The sequence below is a fragment of the Moschus berezovskii genome, chromosome 13 (assembly GCF_049115385.1).
Source record: "Moschus berezovskii isolate FMDL1 chromosome 13, NW_MosBer_1.0, whole genome shotgun sequence".
NCBI classification, from domain to species: domain Eukaryota; kingdom Metazoa; phylum Chordata; class Mammalia; order Artiodactyla; family Moschidae; genus Moschus; species Moschus berezovskii.
In genome coordinates, this window is record NC_142472.1 from 50,551,737 (window position 1) to 50,568,278 (window position 16,542).

Here is a 16,542-nt window from a genome sequence, read left to right on the forward strand (position 1 = left end):
TAATAATGTTAATCAAAGCTTTTTTCTTTCGAGATCTTCTGCCAGGTGCAGGGTAACAGAGCCTCTCCCCTTCTTGGTGGTCTCAGCCACTCCACCCCCTGCACCCCCCCCCCCAGATTGTACTTATTTCAGGCTTTGAGTAAACGGACGCTTTCCCCAAGCTTTGGGAGGGTCATTCCTTCTAGAACCCCATCCATCCACTCCCCAGCCTGGGATCCACCTGGTGGAAAACAGAGACAAAGCGCTGAGTGCTTTGCTGCGTGTACACTTAGACGTAAATTATCTTACTGGGTTTCTGTGACCCTCGGGTACTGTTCAGCCGGCGCTTTAAGATGAGGAACCAGGTCTGACAAGTGAGTGAGCTCCCTGTACCCACGACGGACCCCTCAGCGCCATGCCTCTCCCCAGGCCCTTCCCCGAGGTCAGGGACAGCATGAGGGACCGATCAGGCCCTGGCCACCTCCAGATTCCCACCTTCGTCTTCCTGATTCAACCCAGACTTACCTGCCTACATCTGCCCACACATGGAAGAGTTGAGGTGTCCTAATAAACCCTGAACAAGAAAGCCTTAGCAGCTGGGCTGTTCCCACTGCCTCTTACAGGCTTGGTGGGGCCAACCTGACCCAGGGAACTTGGATGGACTCTTCACAAATGACACAAAAGCAGAGTTTTTTTTCACCTACTACAAATTATAAATGAGTGGCTTGAGATATATATCAGGATGATCGTTTTTAGAGTTCAAGTTCTAATTTTCAGGCATGTGGCCAAACCTGTCTACAAATTCTTAAAAGCGGTCAGTAGTCGTCTGTAATTATTTTGACCCAGTCTTTTAATACCCAAGAGTCATAATCTTCATAGCTTGTGAGTGCATCTATTTAAAAAGTCACGTGTTCCTGTAACAGGCTGTGTGGAGGGCAGCCTGGAAGGTGGCCAGGGACCATTTCTTATCCCTTCTCTATCAGCTGGAGGAAAAGTGACTGCTTTCTGTCCTTCTAAGCCCATCTACAACTGTATGGGCTTCCCAGGTGGCTCAGTGGTAAAGAATCTGCCTGCTAATGGGCAGGAGATGTGGGTTCAATCCCTGGGTCAAGAAGATACCTAGGAGAAGGAAATGGCCACCCTCTCCAGTATTCTTGCCTGGAGAATCTCACGGACAAAGGAGCCTGGCAGGCTACATTCCAGGGGGTCACAAAGAGTTGGACATGACTTAGAGATTAAACAACAACAAAGGACCGTATGGTTCCCCATGAACACACTTGTAATTACCAATGTGTAAAGTGCTTTCAGGTCCCTGGATGAGGTCTCCGACCACCTTGGGTGTTTCTGGCATCCCAGGAGGGTGCTGGGCAGCAGGCCACACGCACAGCCTGGAAGGTGCTCCCTGAACAGAAGGCAGGTAATAAGACCAGTTTGCTTGCACACAAATGGACATGAAACTCCATAGAAAACCCCATATAAAAGATACCTGATGGAATTTTTCTCATGCCTCAGCCAACCTTGATGGTGAATAACATTTTGACATCTTTAAATGATTCTTCTAGGAGCCAACCTAGTCACGTGACCTCAGCTCAGTGTCCTCCAAGCGGCAAAGCCTGTCCACACTGTGCGTTTCTCAGGAACCTGCTAGTGGTGAGCACAAGGCAGGAATAACCCTGTTTTCTCCTTCCCCAACTGCCTTTCTGGTGACACAGGCTTTTCCATAACTGGGGCAGAAGGATCCCAGAGTCTCAGACAGACACAGTGGTAATTTACCCATTTAGTGTTACGAAATTTTCACATACTTTCACAAAACCAGCTATAGATGAAATTAAAAGCTACTATTCTATTCTATTAAAAGGGCTTCCCAGGTGGTGCTAGTGGTAAAGAACCTGCCTGCCAATACAGAAGATATGAGACTCAGGTTGCACATCTCTGGGTCGGGAAGATCCCTGGAGGAGGGCATGGCAACCCACTCCAGTGTTCTTGCCCAGATAATCCCAAGGACAGAGGATCTTGAAGGGCTACAGTCCATGGGGTCACAAAGAGTTGGATGTGACTGAAGCTACTTAGCACACATTCTGTAATAGATTTTAAATAACCATTATATGAATCAATTATATTTTAATATTTAAATGATATATGAGATGTCACAAAATTATTTTAATTACAAGTATGTAATTAAAACTATCATGTATTATTACAAAATGTTTTTATAAAGCTATTCTTGGCAACAGAAAAGTATTTACTCTCATTGAAGTATACTGAGTACCATTTCTTTGAAACCATGTCAAGCATCATGAAAATATTAGGATTCTGTCTGTCTTAAAGAACTGCTAAATAGTTATCTAAACCCTAGTTTCTACTTTTTAAAAAAAATGTCTATTCAGTCTATTTTCACTTTAAAAGCCTAGATGCTGAAAAGGGAAGTGAACAAACCTTTGAAGCAGATGAAACTCATTTTTAATTGTCAAAATTTAGAGTCTAGTTTTTACACCTCTTTTTTAGAAACAGTTACTGCCCCTTCCCCCTCAATTTGCCATTTTCTTCTGCACCATTAAATCATACTGTGGCAATAAAATAGTCCCAAGCAATCTCTGTAAGTCAGCGGTCTTCCTGTGGGAGTGGAAAAGGCACCATCGTAAGGAAGCTCAGGGTGTCTTGAACCACCCTACCGTTGGTAGTAACTCATGGTATATAAAGTCTGCATTCCTCATGCAAAATCACATCTAAACTTTTGAAATGAGGCTGTTTGCTATTAGAAGCCATCGCCAAGGGCTGCTAGTTTGTTTCACTGAGGGAAGCTGAAATGCGTCCCTGTAACACACACCACACGTCATACAATGGACAGCCTCTTGGGGGCAGTGCAAACCACTCACACCTGAAAGGCCATAGTTAAATTCAACAAGAGCATCTAATTAAACCCCGTTTACATATGGTAATCTGAGCCTTTGAAATAAGAGGAACCTATAATGAATGGTTCCTTGCAGATCAAAAGAACACGTCATATTTTAAATTTTCACTTAAAAACGTGTAACAGAGTTTGAAGCATTAGGGAGCGCGTCCACTGTTGAAGACTGAAACGTCAAAGCAAATAAAAGAACCAATATTCTCTGTGCTCACTTTTAATGCAGGGGAAATGGCAAAGAGAGCCCTAAGTGGATCAACCAGACCCTGTGCTCTTCAGGCCCCGGCGTTTCTCTCCTTTCCTCAAAGAAACGGAGACAAACGCCATGTCCTTTGTCTAAATAGGCATGGCCACCTGGGCCAACTCGGCCCCACCAGGACCGGTTTCAGAGAAAAGTGGCAGAGGTTATGAGTCTGCCTTCAATAGGACACTTGCAGGGGTGGGGTGGGGGGAACAGCCTCTAGAGGCATCTGGGATTGCACGTGCGATCTACCGGGGAGGGGATCAAAGGTGGCCCTGAAGATGAGCTGTACCCAGGGTGGGGGGGCCGGCTGACTGTGCCCCACGGCTGAGCACAGATCGCACTCCTCTTTTATCTAAACCCGGCGACCACTATGGTTACACTGGTTTTTTGGACTTTCCGGAACAAAATCGAATCAGCAAGTAACACAGCTCAGTGACATTGAGCAGGATGCAAATTCCAGACACTGCGATCATGAAGACAGTGAAGACGGTCTTCTCTGTGGGCCTGGACACGAAGCAGTCCACCGTGTTGGGGCAGGGCCAGGCATTGCACTTCACCAGGCGCTGCATGGCGAAGCCATCATACATCACGTAGAAGACGTACATGAAGGCAGCCTCGAAGATGACGCGGAAGAAGATGCTGCCCGTGTAGGTCCACCACAGAGACCCCTCGATCCGGACCTTCTGGTTCTTGATCTCTTCGATGTCCTTGAACTCGGTCTTTATCTCTCCCCTGATGAACTTACGCTTTTTCTCATGCCTGTAGTAGGCCACGTGCATGGCCACCAGCAGGGCGGGTGTGGACACAAAGATGAGCTGCAGCGCCCAGAGCCGGATGTGTGAGATGGGGAAGTAGTGGTCGTAGCACACGTTCTTGCACCCGGGCTGCAGGGTGTTGCACACGAAGTCAGCCTGCTCGTCCCCCCACACCTCCTTGGCAGCCACCACCAGGATCATGATTCGGAAGATGAAGAGGACAGTCAGCCAGATCTTGCCGATGCTGGTGGAGTGCTTGTTCACACCCCCCAGGATAGTCTGCAGTGCGCTCCAGTCCATCTTCTCGTTTGGGCAGCTTGTGCTGGAAAAGACAGAGTGACACAGCGCAACATGGGGTGAGCGTGTGGGACTGGCTTGGGGAGGCTCAGTGGGGCTGGCCCGTGAGCACCAGCCATCTCAAAAAGCCAGTTCTTACACAGTCTCCCTCAACAAGGGGAAACAAGAGCAACCAGGCTTGCCATGGGGTTTGCTGTGCAGCAGACAGTCCACTGTGGACGCGTTCTCTGTTCTCTAGTAAAGAGGGGTGTACTCACCCCAGTAATGCACCCAGCCTTCAGCACAATCAACTCGTGGGGTGGGGAGGAGGCACCCTAGCAAACATGCCCACTGACCCAGGGCCCTGGGTGTGCTGACCAAACCCTCTGCAGACACCCTCTGTTTCCCCGACCCTCCAGCAGCATTCAGCACTTCCAAGTGTTTGCTGGCCTCTAGCCACTCCAGTGTTCTTGCCTGGAGAATCCCAGGGACGGGGGAGCCTGGTGGGCTGCCGTCAGTGGGGTCACACAAAGTTGGACACGACTAAAGTGACTTAGCAGCAGCAGCAGCTCTGGATGACACTCTGGGCTCGTGCCTGCCAGGGCCGACCTTGCCTTCAAGGCCAAGAGGCCATGTCTCCCCACAGCACCTCCTTTCTTAAATTATTCAGTTTTCCGGACATGGGATGCAGGGGCGAAATGACTGTCCCCAAGGGTAAAATCAATGTTTAATGTTTCCCAATGGGCTTCACTTCCTTTTCCTGTACAAAAGGGAGCCAGTTAGAAATGGTCCTTTCTCAGAGAAGAGCCAGTGTGTGCCTGGGTTTCTGTGTGCGCTCTGTGTGCGGGCTGGGGTCCTCGTTGTCCTGCTGGGACTGACCAATCAATCAGTACTCGGGTTTGAAAACTGTTCAGATGGTGCATTTTTATTGTGGCTATGATTTTAATTTAGAAGTGCTTCTAAAGAGGTGCATCGTAAGAAAATAAATGAAAGCTTAACTCAGTGAGTCCCCAGGGACTGGCCGTCGCAGGCACCCTCACGGTATTGAGGGTCAATGTGGACGCTGCCGGGTGATGTGCTGCCGGCTGGAGAGGACCTGGGGAACCCGGGCATTCGCCTCCAGGAGCCGGTGGCCTTCTCATCGCAGGGTATGAACTGTCTTCATTTACGTGCAGTCACACCCGTCTGTCTCAATCAAGCCTCTTATAACAAGGCTCCACCCTCCACAATCTGATGAGTAATCTGTGTCTCCACCTTCCGAACTGGTTCTCAGTGCTTCTTCTTGCTTAAAAGCTTAGTGTTCTCCTTATTCTGAGCAAGTCGGGTCTTGTTTCCCACTGGACTTCCTGAGCAGCCAGGATGGGGGGGCAGTCTGATCACCCCGCCGCCTATGGGGCACTGCTTGGGGCACCCAGGCCTGGCTGTAATCATCCATGGCCACTCCTTCAGAGGAGGCAGCCCAGACACAAGAAAGTCAGGATATGAGAGCTACGAGCACTGAGACACTTGGGCAGCTTGGCGTGAAAGAGGCAAATGTCACCTGGAAAAGACTCAACCCTGACCCTGAACACAGATGGCCTGTAGGCCTTGGGTTCCTCTGAGCTGGCCCGTCCTGGCCAGCAGCGTGACCACCGGTACCTGTGAAATCAGACCCTCCACTTCTCGGCCTCACTTACTAAGTGCCAACAGGACACTCTCTGAAACAGCCTGACTGACTTGTATCAAAGCATCTGGCTAAAGATTCGGGGCGGGGTGGGTGCCAGCCCAGGACCCACACTCCTTTAACCAGTCAACCAGCAGCTGATGTTCAGAAAACACAGTGGGAAGTAAACCCTCCATCCTTGTCCTTTTGTAAAAGCTCTTGGTTGGGCGGCAGCTACCTGTCCAAAGATCCTTGAGGAAGAGGAGCTAATTAAAGTTTGACCCCATGGGACAGGGTGACAGGAGAGGAGAGCTGGCCAGGTGACAAGGCCTGAGGAAAGCATTCTCAACATTCATCCCGGCGCGTACCCCTGCCTTTCCTGACCTGTCCACACCACCTGCCCGGTGGGCAGAGGGGCGACCTTCGGGCGGGGGTAGCTGCTGGGTGAGGCGCAGGTTGTAGAAAGGTCACCAGGAGTCCTTCACCTGTTAATTCCCCAACCCTCACTTTTTGGGTGGTGGCCCATGTCTCCACATACCCCGCCCCCGACGCAAAGGGCGGGTGGGGACGCGGCTGTCACCGCATCTAGAGATGGGGGGCGCGGGGTCAGCTCTCAGGACACGGGAGGACGGTGAGGCCTGGGACCCGGCCGGCAGGGGAGCCCCGAAAGCCGCCCCCACGACTGCGCCTGGAAGCCCCGCTCAGAACTCGAGCTCGGGGAGGGAAAGAGGTCACGCCGGCCGCTGGGCTCCCGCTCGGCCGCGGAAGGTCAGCTTCCTGCAGGTTGAGCTTCCGCTTCACGCCCGAGACCGCATTTTCTTTCTGAGCGAAATCTCGGGCGACCGGAGGCTCCGGATGAAGAGCCGGGCGGCCGCGCCAGCCTTTCCGGAGGAGCCGCGAACACCCCGGGCGAGTGCGCGCACCTGTCCGCCCCCGGCCCCGCTCCCGCTCGACCGCGCGCTGCGCACCAGACCCAGCCCGAGGAGCTCCGGCCATGGGTTCGCAATCGCCTCCCGCCCGGCGCCCAGCGCCGCTGTGGCCACTGCCCGGGGCGCAGGGCCTCGGTGCGCGCCGGGTGCAGCCTGGGGACCCGGGTCCCTCCCAGAGGGGTTCCAGAGCCCCCTGGCGGTCCCGGGGTCCCTCTCCGAGGCGCTCCACAGTCCCTGGTGGTCCCATGATCCCTCTCCGAGGGGTCCCACAGCCCCTGGCGGTCCCGGGGGTCTCTTCCCGAGGAGTCCCACAGCTCCCTGCCTTTCGGGGCAGCCGAGAGTGGGCGCCGGCCTTACCGCTGGGAGCGGGGCGCACGGGCTGAACGCGCGGCGGCTGCGAGGAAGTGGCGGGGATCGCGGGGGTCGCGGGGGCGGCGGGGGCGCCGCTACGGCCTGAGTCCGGAGAGCGCTGCGCGCGGGGCGCTCGGGCCTTCGACACCTGTTGGACCAGCGGCGCCTTTTAACCGCGCCCCGCACCCCGCCTCCTCCGGCGAGCTGTTGAGAAAGTCCGGAGGGGGCGGCTCCTCGGCGTCCGGCCGCCCCCAGCGCCGAGGGGCGGGGCGCGGCGCCGGGGGTCCGCGGCCGGAGCGCTGTGAGGCTGGGGTTCCTGGAGTCTCGGGCGGGGTTGGGGGATGACATGAAAGGTTTGGTGCCGTTACTGTTACTGTGGTTTCTGCCTGGACGGGTCCTAGAGTGCCGTGGTGGTCAAAGCTCGGATTTAATTAATTAATTAATGCAACATAGTTGAAGAGAGAGTTCAGGCTCTGAGGGCCGTTACCTCCGAGGCTCTGCGGGCGCGCGGGTGCCGGGGCCGCTTCCCTCCTGGGAATGTGGGTTCGTGGTGGGAGAGTGCCTTGGCCGAGTGCCTGCTTGTTTCTCCCCCAAACCTCGCAGGCAGACTTAACAAACGTCTCCTTGAGTTCCCTGTGTGACTCGATCTCTTAACTATGCTCCGAGGGCCGGGGCTGGCGGTGGTGGGGAGACCCTGCGGGCGCACCCAGGCCTGCGCCCCAGCGAGGGTGCCCGGGGCCCTGCCGGTGTTCTCCGCCTTCCACGGCCGAGAAATCTCGAGGATGTTACCCAACTCGGGGTCGGGGAGCCGCCACGAATGAAGTCCCCGGACCCCTGCCCTGCACACTCGCCGCGAAGGGGAGCGCAGCTGGGGTTTCTGGAGACGATCCTGGGAAGCCGGGCTCCTCTCCCGGAAGCCTGATCTCGGATTACAGCGTTCATTGTTCGCCTGTGGTTGGGTATTCTGAGGTCCACAGAGAGAGCGGATGGAGAATTAAAATCGCAAGACTGGGCCGCGTCTGGGGACCTGTGTCCAGCATGAGGGGTGGGGGTGGGAGGCAGGATCTGGCTCCAGGATTCCCGCAAAGAGGGTCGCCCCGAGGTGCGGGCGTGCTCGCTCCCACCTCCGCTTTACTTGTGTCGTCTTTAAGTTGAGCAGAGATGATTCATCCTGACAGGGCAGATCTGGCCTTACAAATGAGTTTCTCATGAGTGCCAACACTGGCGTAAAGGTATTGACTTTTCCTTGTAAAATTTGTACCCATCGCCACGGGCCAGCTTGGGCCTTTCTTGCCTGGAGAACCTGACTTTGTCCCGCGGTCACTACCCCACCTCCCTGCCCCAGGTCTTAGTCCGGGAGGGAGTGTTCACGAACAGAGGAAGTCCAGGAAGGCCCATCTGAGAGATGTGCTGAATCGGCAGGTTGGAAATGACGGGGCAAAGGCGGGTAGCTGGGGGATAGCTCGCTGCCCACCCCCAGCCTGGGGCCACCCTTCAGGTGGTCAGGGGCAGCGCTCTATGGGGGCCTCACATTGGAGTGAAGGAAGGATCTGGCATCTTTGTAGAAAGCCAGCTGGTAAAGGTGGCTTGTAGATTGAAAGTTGACTCGCTTTCTCCCACTGACAAATTTCTCCTGGCTTTTTGTGTCTATAGCAGGATTGCAGGTTGCTGGTCAACTTCCCTTTCCTGTTTTCCCTGACGTATTGTCGTGATTTGCATAATGACTGCGGTGTTGTTGGCTAATTGTATATCTAGCCACTCTGCGTTTGGGGTTTTATAGTTAGAATGCCTACAGCTCTTAGCTCTTAATTACAACTCAGCACTTGATTTCCTTCTGTTTGTTGTGACTTTTGTTATTTTCTGTTTGTGGGTGCTTTCTTCTCAACCGGACTTGGATTCCAGTGGAGCAGGAAATCCCCTGGAGGTATTTCTGTGTCCCCCAGAGCAGAGAAGGGAAGAAGGGAGTGATTGAACAGGGTCTCAGATCTGGACACGTGAAGTCACCGTCACATGAGTATGCACTTCGCAGATCACACCAGGGGTTAATCTTTTTTCTTTATAAATCCTGTAATTATTTTATGAACAGTACACTCATGTTGCTGCATTATTTTTGGTTAAAAGCATTACTGTGTTATATCTAATCATTGAAAATAAGCCTTCATTCTGTGGCCCTGGTTTCAGGTCTTCATTTTGAAAATAACAGCCCCCGGAGAAGGCTGCCTGCCCCCACCCTGCCCTCCGCTCCGTCCTCCCCAGCCTGATGGGCGCACCTCTCCAGCCTTGTCTACTGGGCGCTGAACACGATAGAGGATATGTTTGGAGTCTGATGGTGGAGCTTGGTGTCTCCGGGGTAGGGCTCAAATAAAGCTGATATGGAGGACTGGCCCTTTCCAGGGATGGCCAGGCCCTTCCTTACTGAGTAAATATTAATGACTAACTGGTGCGCACCTGTCACTTCACGGTGTCAGAGCTGCGTTGATGAAGTATTTCACATACCTGCTTTGTAGCAAGCAGTCAAATCCCAGGTGTTCACAATTGAGCTGAACCTTTGTGCAATTGTCAGGCTGTAAGGGGAAATGCTAATGTGAAAGCTATTTGATATTTTAATTTGACAGTTGTTTTATCAGTAAACCAAAAAAGTTGCTATTGGGCAAGAAATCAGTGTGAGACAAATATGTATTTCTTAACATATTGTAATGAATGATTGCCTACCAGTTGCCTGATGGAGCAGCCCCTGGAACTTCCCTTGGGGAGGATGCTTTGAATGTACATAAAGAATGTGTCAGTGAAATTCTGACTCACAAATCCTATGTAGGTGATATCAGAAATGCTCCAGACAAGAAGGGACTTGTGAGAGGTGGGCTCCCTGCCTTAACTCTTGGCAGCTTGGGGGTCACTGGATGTCTCTGAGCTATTGGTTATAAGCCACTCGCTATTGGTCTGCACGCACTTTCTTGACTTTGCTGTTGAAATATGAATCATATAAATAATTGGCAAAAAGGGAAAATTCAACCCTCAGATGTGCAGATATTAAGAAGCCCTGGAGTCTCTGTGTAATTGGTTAATAATAATGACTTACATATGATAATATCATTTTAAAGTAGGAGTGGCCCTGGTGTGATCCTTTCACAGTTTTGTGGATCATTATCCCAGGAGAATAGCATCGCACTAAGATTTATCTCTGCACCATATTTATTGACCCACTCCTTCACTTGTGCACCCTGAAAATTGTTAACGTCAAATAATTTTGGGGAAAAAGAAACTTCCATTCCAAGTACGTGGAACAGAAAAAGACTTCAGATATCACTATTTAATTGTTTTCTTCACTTTCAAATTAAAGTCATAAAAATTCCAACTTCTGAGTTGTGACTGAAACTGTTAAAGGCCTTTCCGGTTTCCTAACACTATTTTGGGGGGTGAGGGGTGCCCCCCACCACATGGCTTGTGTGATCTTAATTCCCTGACCAGGGATCAAACCCAGGCTCTTGGCAGTGAGAACGCAGAGTCCCAACCACTGGACTAGGAGGGAATTCCCCCTCACTCTATTTTTATGTTCATACATAAACTATTTGGGGGAAGTTTGAATTGTTGGATGTGTTGGTTGCAAGGAAGTGGTAAACAAGTTGATTTCCTTGGCCTTACTGGTTGGGGACATGCTCCTACTGGCAAATACATTGTGTATTTCTTGTTTGCAAACTGGAGAAATTACAAAGATGTTTCCAGATGTGTTTGTATCAAGAGCTTGTGTTGGTCAGAAATGAATACAAAGCTGTAATTCCCCAGGCAAACTGGTAGGGGAAACTGATTTCTATTAAATATAAAAATTAAATTCTGTAAGCTCTGGTGAGCTGGTCAAATGGAAACTCTGCACAACTCATAAAGGAACAAAAGAGAGTTGTACATTTTAGTTTTGTTAGGAAAATATTGTGTTATATATCATCTTGAAGAGGTTCGTAACTTAGAATAAGTTAGGATCTAGTACGTACACTGGCTTTCCTGGTGGTAAAGAACCCATCTACCATGCAGGTTCGATCCCTGGGTCGGGAAGATCCCCTGGGGGAGGGCATGGCAACTGTTCTTGTCTGGGAAATCCCATGACCAGAGGAGCCTGGTGGCTGTGGTGCATAAGGTCGCAAAGAGTCAAACACGACTGAAGTGACTTACCACACAGCACATACACAGCACCCTGGTGGCTCAGTGCAGGCCACCTGGTTCGATCCCTGGGTCAGGAAGAACTCCTAGAGAAGGGCATGGCAACCCACTGCAGTATTCTTGCCTGGGAAATTCCATGGACAGAGGAGCCTGCTGGGCTACAGTCCATGGGATCTCAAAGAGTTGGACAAAATTCCTCAACTAACACTTTATTATGGACTGCTTTAGTGAAAAAAACAAAAGAGAGACATAGGTTTGATAAAGGGCAGCAGAGCAATGAGTCCCTGTGTAAATTGAGTTTGCTGGACCCTGGCAGATTTTTGTGGAATGCTCGTGTGGACTGTTCTGTTTGAAATCTGATGCTATCTGGAGTCCACTGGTTCCAGGTCAGTCTTGCACCAGGCGGCTATCAGTTCTCTGGCTGAAAGCCCTCTTTGGGAAATGGACATGGAGTCTTTGATATTAGAATTCAGAACTGGGTTTTTCCGTTAGCCACTCATCTAAGCCTCTCCTTGAACTGTTTCAGAGCCTTTCTACTTTGGGGGAAGAAGCACATAGTGGTGTATTGAGTTCTTTGATTTCATCTCATTTTTGCAAAATCTCTGTGCTGGGAAAAAGGTACATGCAACATCCAGAGTGCCCAGTAGATGGCACTAGGAGGACTCGACCAGGGGACACTGGGAGGATCCAGGGCCAAAGAGCGTCTTCTTTAAGTCTAGCGTTGCTGTGACGAGCTCCTCAGCAGACTGGGAAACAAATGTCTTTCTTTTATTCACAATGGAATAAAATAGAATAGGAAAAATCAGAACATGGTGCTCTTAATAAGAGTTAAGTCATGTTTCAGGCAGTGTTTGTTTCATGTGTGTTTTCATATTCATGCGTGTGCTGGCTCCAGGGTAAAATGTACCTGCTGCTGTAGATTCGTCATTCCCAGGGTGACAACAGAGTCCCTGTGGCCTCAGGGGAAGTGGTGTCACAGCAGGAGAGACCCCCAGGCCCCGAGCTCGGCCATCTGCTCTCCTGGGCCTCCTCCGAGCTTGGCTCCCAGGTGCTGAAGACCCCTCTCAGGCTGGGAGGGGACTGCCTCCATCAGACTGGTTTCCCCAGGGCTCCTCTCTGGTCTGAGGATGTAGATTCCAGGGGTGGAGGAGAAGCAGCAGCACCATTTGATTGAATCTTTTACGAACTTAATAAAATTATTTGTCTAAAAAAGGACCCACGTATAATGCTCTGGTGTCCAGCATACTCAGGAGTCACGGGTCAGCGGTTTCAGTGGATCACGTATTTAATGTCAAAAGTGTGGGTTGGACTACTGTGCTGTGGGAAATAGAGATAAATATACAGCCTTTCGTTGTTTCTTCGTGGCCTTTGATCCGTGGTGGTGGCGCTTGGACCCCCTCTCCTTAGTGATGATCTGTCTGTTCAGTGGGTAGTAGGTGGAGATGCTGTGGGTCAGCCTGGAGGATCTGAGCATCATCAACTCAATCACCATCTGGTGGGAAACACCTGTCTTTCCTCACAGGCTCCATGACATTGCACACGAGGTTATTAGGTTGCTAGACTTTGGAACAACAGTTTACCAAAGGAAAAAGTAGACTGTTGCAGAGGTAATGGATCTGAACGACTAACTGGGTTGTGTGACTGACATACAGAATGCACAGACACAAAGAAAGGACTCCCTGGGTATAATCCAGTGTAAATGGGTGAGCCACTGACATGTGGCTGGATTTCCTGAACTGTGCTCAGTGCTTTAGGTTTACTTCATCGCATAACTCCAAGAGGGTATTTCTAGTCCAGTCCAGCACCCAGCTTGCAGGAGAAGCTAAAGAAATTAGAGTCCCCCTGGGTTTAAAGGGATTTGATATGATAAAGGAGGGAATAAGTGTTGGGAAAGAGACAGCTGCGGGAGACATCTGCCTCCATCCTCAAGGGAAGATGTGGTCCAGGCATCCACTGTGGTTGAAACTGCGGCCCCAGACTCACCTGCCACCAGGCCCCAGCTCTGGACCTGCCAGAGCCGCAGCCCCCTGACCCAGGGCAAACTGGGACGACGGGCTGTCACCGCATGATGGACTTGGCTCCTGACCTCCTGCCTGTGTCGGGGAAGATAAGGAGAACCCTTTGAAAGGGAGGAGAAAGCAGATAGCGGTCAGAGAACAAAGCAAAGGAGCTGGCAGGAAAGGGCGGCTGAGGCCCAGTTCTGAGGAATGAAGAAGGACGGCAGGTCCCCAAGAGCGCTTCTCAGCAGCTTTAATGTGGTTTCATCTGTGCAGAGAGTGAGGGCCCGGCTGCCCGCAGGGTGTGTGCTGAATGACCACACCGGATGCCCTCCCAGGGCAGAGACGGGACAGCCAAGACACTCCCCACAAGTGGGTCTGGCTGCTGAAGCTGCTGGGAGGACAGACTCATGTTCTGTCCATGGGGCTGCAAAGGGAAGAATCAGGCCCTCAGGTGGGTGCAGGCTTTATCATCCTGTCGTGAGCATGGCATTTCCAGCATGCCAGGGTCTCAGAGTTATGGGATGCAACTGTTTTTGAAATCATTCCTGCCTGAAATTCCATGTGTCTGTGAGTCTAGCATGAGGCTCCCTGTGCAGGGGAGGTGGGAATGCAGGACCCCCCACCCTAGGCTGGCTGAACTTGACCCCGGAGTGACCCTGGGACAGGTGCTATAAATGACACTGAGATCTGACTGCTCTGTGGGAAGGTGGAACCAGGCTGGCCACATAAAAACCAGCTCAAGAGTTTGTTAAACATACAGATTCCCAGCTGTAGGGCTGGACAGGCTGTCCCAGTAGATGTGGGAACTGTGGTCTGTGATCCATGTTAGTTGTCCTCACGGTTTTGTGACTGAACTCAGCACTGTCTTGACAGGTGTGCTTCAGAGAAACTTGGATCCTGACCCTACAACGTCCACTCTGCCTGAGTGGTGTCTGCCTCCTGTTTGGATCGGAACCATGGCGTCGGGGCAAAGGCGTGATTGGATAAAGCCCCAGACCCCAGAGTCTGGTGAGGAGCCTGGCATGTGGCCAGGATTATCTCTGTGCTGTGAGCACTGAACACAGACGTTGGCTTCTGACGACGCTGGGCACCCCTGCCCCTAGCCCCCAGAAGAGAATTCAGGCCATTCTGGGTCGTTTCGGGTCTGAAGTTCATCCAGAGAAAACTAATTCCCTTCTTGACTTAGGCCTTCCTCTTTCTGAACATCAACATTGTCTCCGGTTGTATTCATATGTTTTGGGTAGAAACTAATCTCTTAGCTAATGAGGTGAGTAAGGGTAACTGCATACAAAGAAACCTCCCTTCCAGCTGAGTGCTAACTACAGTTTTAAACCACCTTAACCCCAAATCCAAGTATGATAGCAGAAAAGCTAGAAATAAATTATTTTCATGTCTGTCTAATAAATCACACCCAGAAATGATTAAAGTTAACAAGAAGCTTCACATTTCTGAGGTTGATTAATGATGGAGCCTCTGAGGTCTCCTGTGTCATCTTTACAAAGACTCTTGGCTTTGGTTTCACTGTTACTTTATTTCCTCACGGTGGAGAGTTTCCTGCTGTGCTCTGACATCTGAATGGCTCCAAGGCGTTCTGTCACTTCTCCGAAGTCCCCTCTGACAGTGATCTGAAAAGGCCTTGGGCGGCCGTGTCCTCAGATAGGTGTCCTGGGTACTGAGGCAGCCTTGGCTGGGAGGTCTTCTCTGGGACCTCGGTCCCCCTCAGGAGGGCGGGGAGCAAGCTTCCCACAGCCCTGCCCCCAAGCTGGGGAGAGAGGATTGTGAGCAAGACCCCAGTGGATTGCACACACACACACCCACCAGTGTTTGTGCTCAATGCTAGTGCTCATGCTTGGTACTTGGTGCTTGTGCTCATTGCTTGGTGCCTGGTGCTCATGCTCAGTGCTCGGTGCCTAGCGCCAGTGCTTGCGATGTGAAGGACTGTGTCTTGGGGGCACAGGGAGCAGGATTGGCTCTGCCCTGCACGGAGCCCCCACCCTGACAGAGAAGCAAGGACCCTGGGGCACGAAGCCCACAGTGACCCTGCGGTGGGGGGCATCCTGGGAAGAAGACTGCACTAGTGGAGGAGGAAAGACGGGAGGAGGGAGCTGGCATGATGCCTGGGGGGTGGGAGGTGGAGAGGGGTGAGGGGTGGGAAGTGGAGGGGAGTAAGGGGTGGAGGTGGGGGTAGGGGGTGGAGGGGGGTGAGGGGTGGGGGCTGGGGGGGCTGAGGGAGGGGTGAGGAGTGGAGGGGGTTCAGGGGTGGGGGCTTAGGGAGGGGTGAGGAGTGGAGGGGGGTGAGGGGTGGGGGCTGGGGGGGCTGAGGGAGGGGTGGGGTGGCATAAATGGCCCTCGGGGATGCTCCATACGGGAGCACCGAGACACCAGTGAGAGAGACTCTGGAATAACCCCAGTGTCACGTCAAATCTTGGTTTATATTGTAGAAAACCAAGAGAGAGAATGGAAGACCATGTACACCACCATGAATATGCAATCCACAAAGTCCAGCCTGTGAGAATCTCTGGGAGACAAATGACCCAGATTCTGAGGAAAAAAACTCTCAGGAGAACAGAGGGGGAGGAGAACGAGCAGCATAAAGAGGAGCAGGAACCAGCTGCTGCCCGGGCTTCAGTGATCTCGGGTAGGCTGCTGTTTCAAAAGGGAATCTTCACTTCCGGGAAGATGCCTGATGTACTTTTCCTATTCTTCTAGCCAAGTAAAACTTAAATCCTGGAAATCAGATAAAAAATAAATGCACTTTACTCCAAAAAAAAGCAATAGCTGTAAATGCTGGATAGAAGTCCAGGCAGCCCCTGACCTGTGGTCCTGGGGAGGGCAGGCGACAGCCTGGCTGAGAGTGGGTCAGTGTGAAGTGTTCTGGTGGCTCAACTGGGGCCTGGCCTGGGGTGATGAGGGTAGAGGGGCGATGAGGGCACAGGGGCACTGGCCGGGCAAGTGACAGCCTGAGGGAGGAGGTTGCAGGAGTGGGAGTGGGTTTGGGGTTGGTCAGTGGGCTCATGAAAAGTGCATGTCACAGAAGAGTTGTCTGCTGTCTTTAGGAATTCCCCAGCCCTGGGAGGGGCCCTCTTCCCAGCGTTAGGGAGGCCACAGGCACCAAAACATCAGAAGGAAAAGGCGGGCTTAATACAGGGCTACTTAATACAGGCCACAGAAAAATCTCAGCACATTTAAAATAATTGAAATGGTAGAGTGTGTCCTCTGATCACAGTGGAATCAAAGTGTAAATCAACAATTATTAATCAATAAAAAATGGAAAGAAAGAAAACAGAAAAACTCTAAACACTTGGAAAC

General features: G+C 51.7%; 1 protein-coding gene and 1 long non-coding RNA gene across 3 annotated transcripts; one reads left to right on the plus strand and one right to left on the minus strand.

Annotated features, from left to right (window-relative positions):
* Positions 1–2,423: 2,423 nt before the first annotated feature.
* On the minus strand, positions 2,424–7,249 carry GJB2 (gap junction protein beta 2). Its single transcript, XM_055426416.2, has 2 exons — positions 7,088–7,249; positions 2,424–4,205 (listed from the first exon to the last, which is right to left on the minus strand). Exon 2 carries the CDS (start codon positions 4,181–4,183, stop codon positions 3,503–3,505), a length of 681 nt encoding a protein of 226 aa, XP_055282391.1. The 5' UTR covers positions 4,184–4,205; positions 7,088–7,249; the 3' UTR covers positions 2,424–3,502.
* Positions 6,359–15,982, plus strand: LOC148775835 (uncharacterized). Of its 2 annotated transcripts, none has more exons than XR_016038864.1 (3): positions 6,359–6,569; positions 14,107–14,241; positions 15,675–15,982. It is a non-coding gene; the product is annotated as an uncharacterized LOC148775835 (long non-coding RNA). The 2 variants fall into 2 exon arrangements; XR_016038865.1 differs by lacking the exon at positions 6,359–6,569 and adding an exon at positions 7,456–9,431.
* Positions 15,983–16,542: the final 560 nt, after the last annotated feature.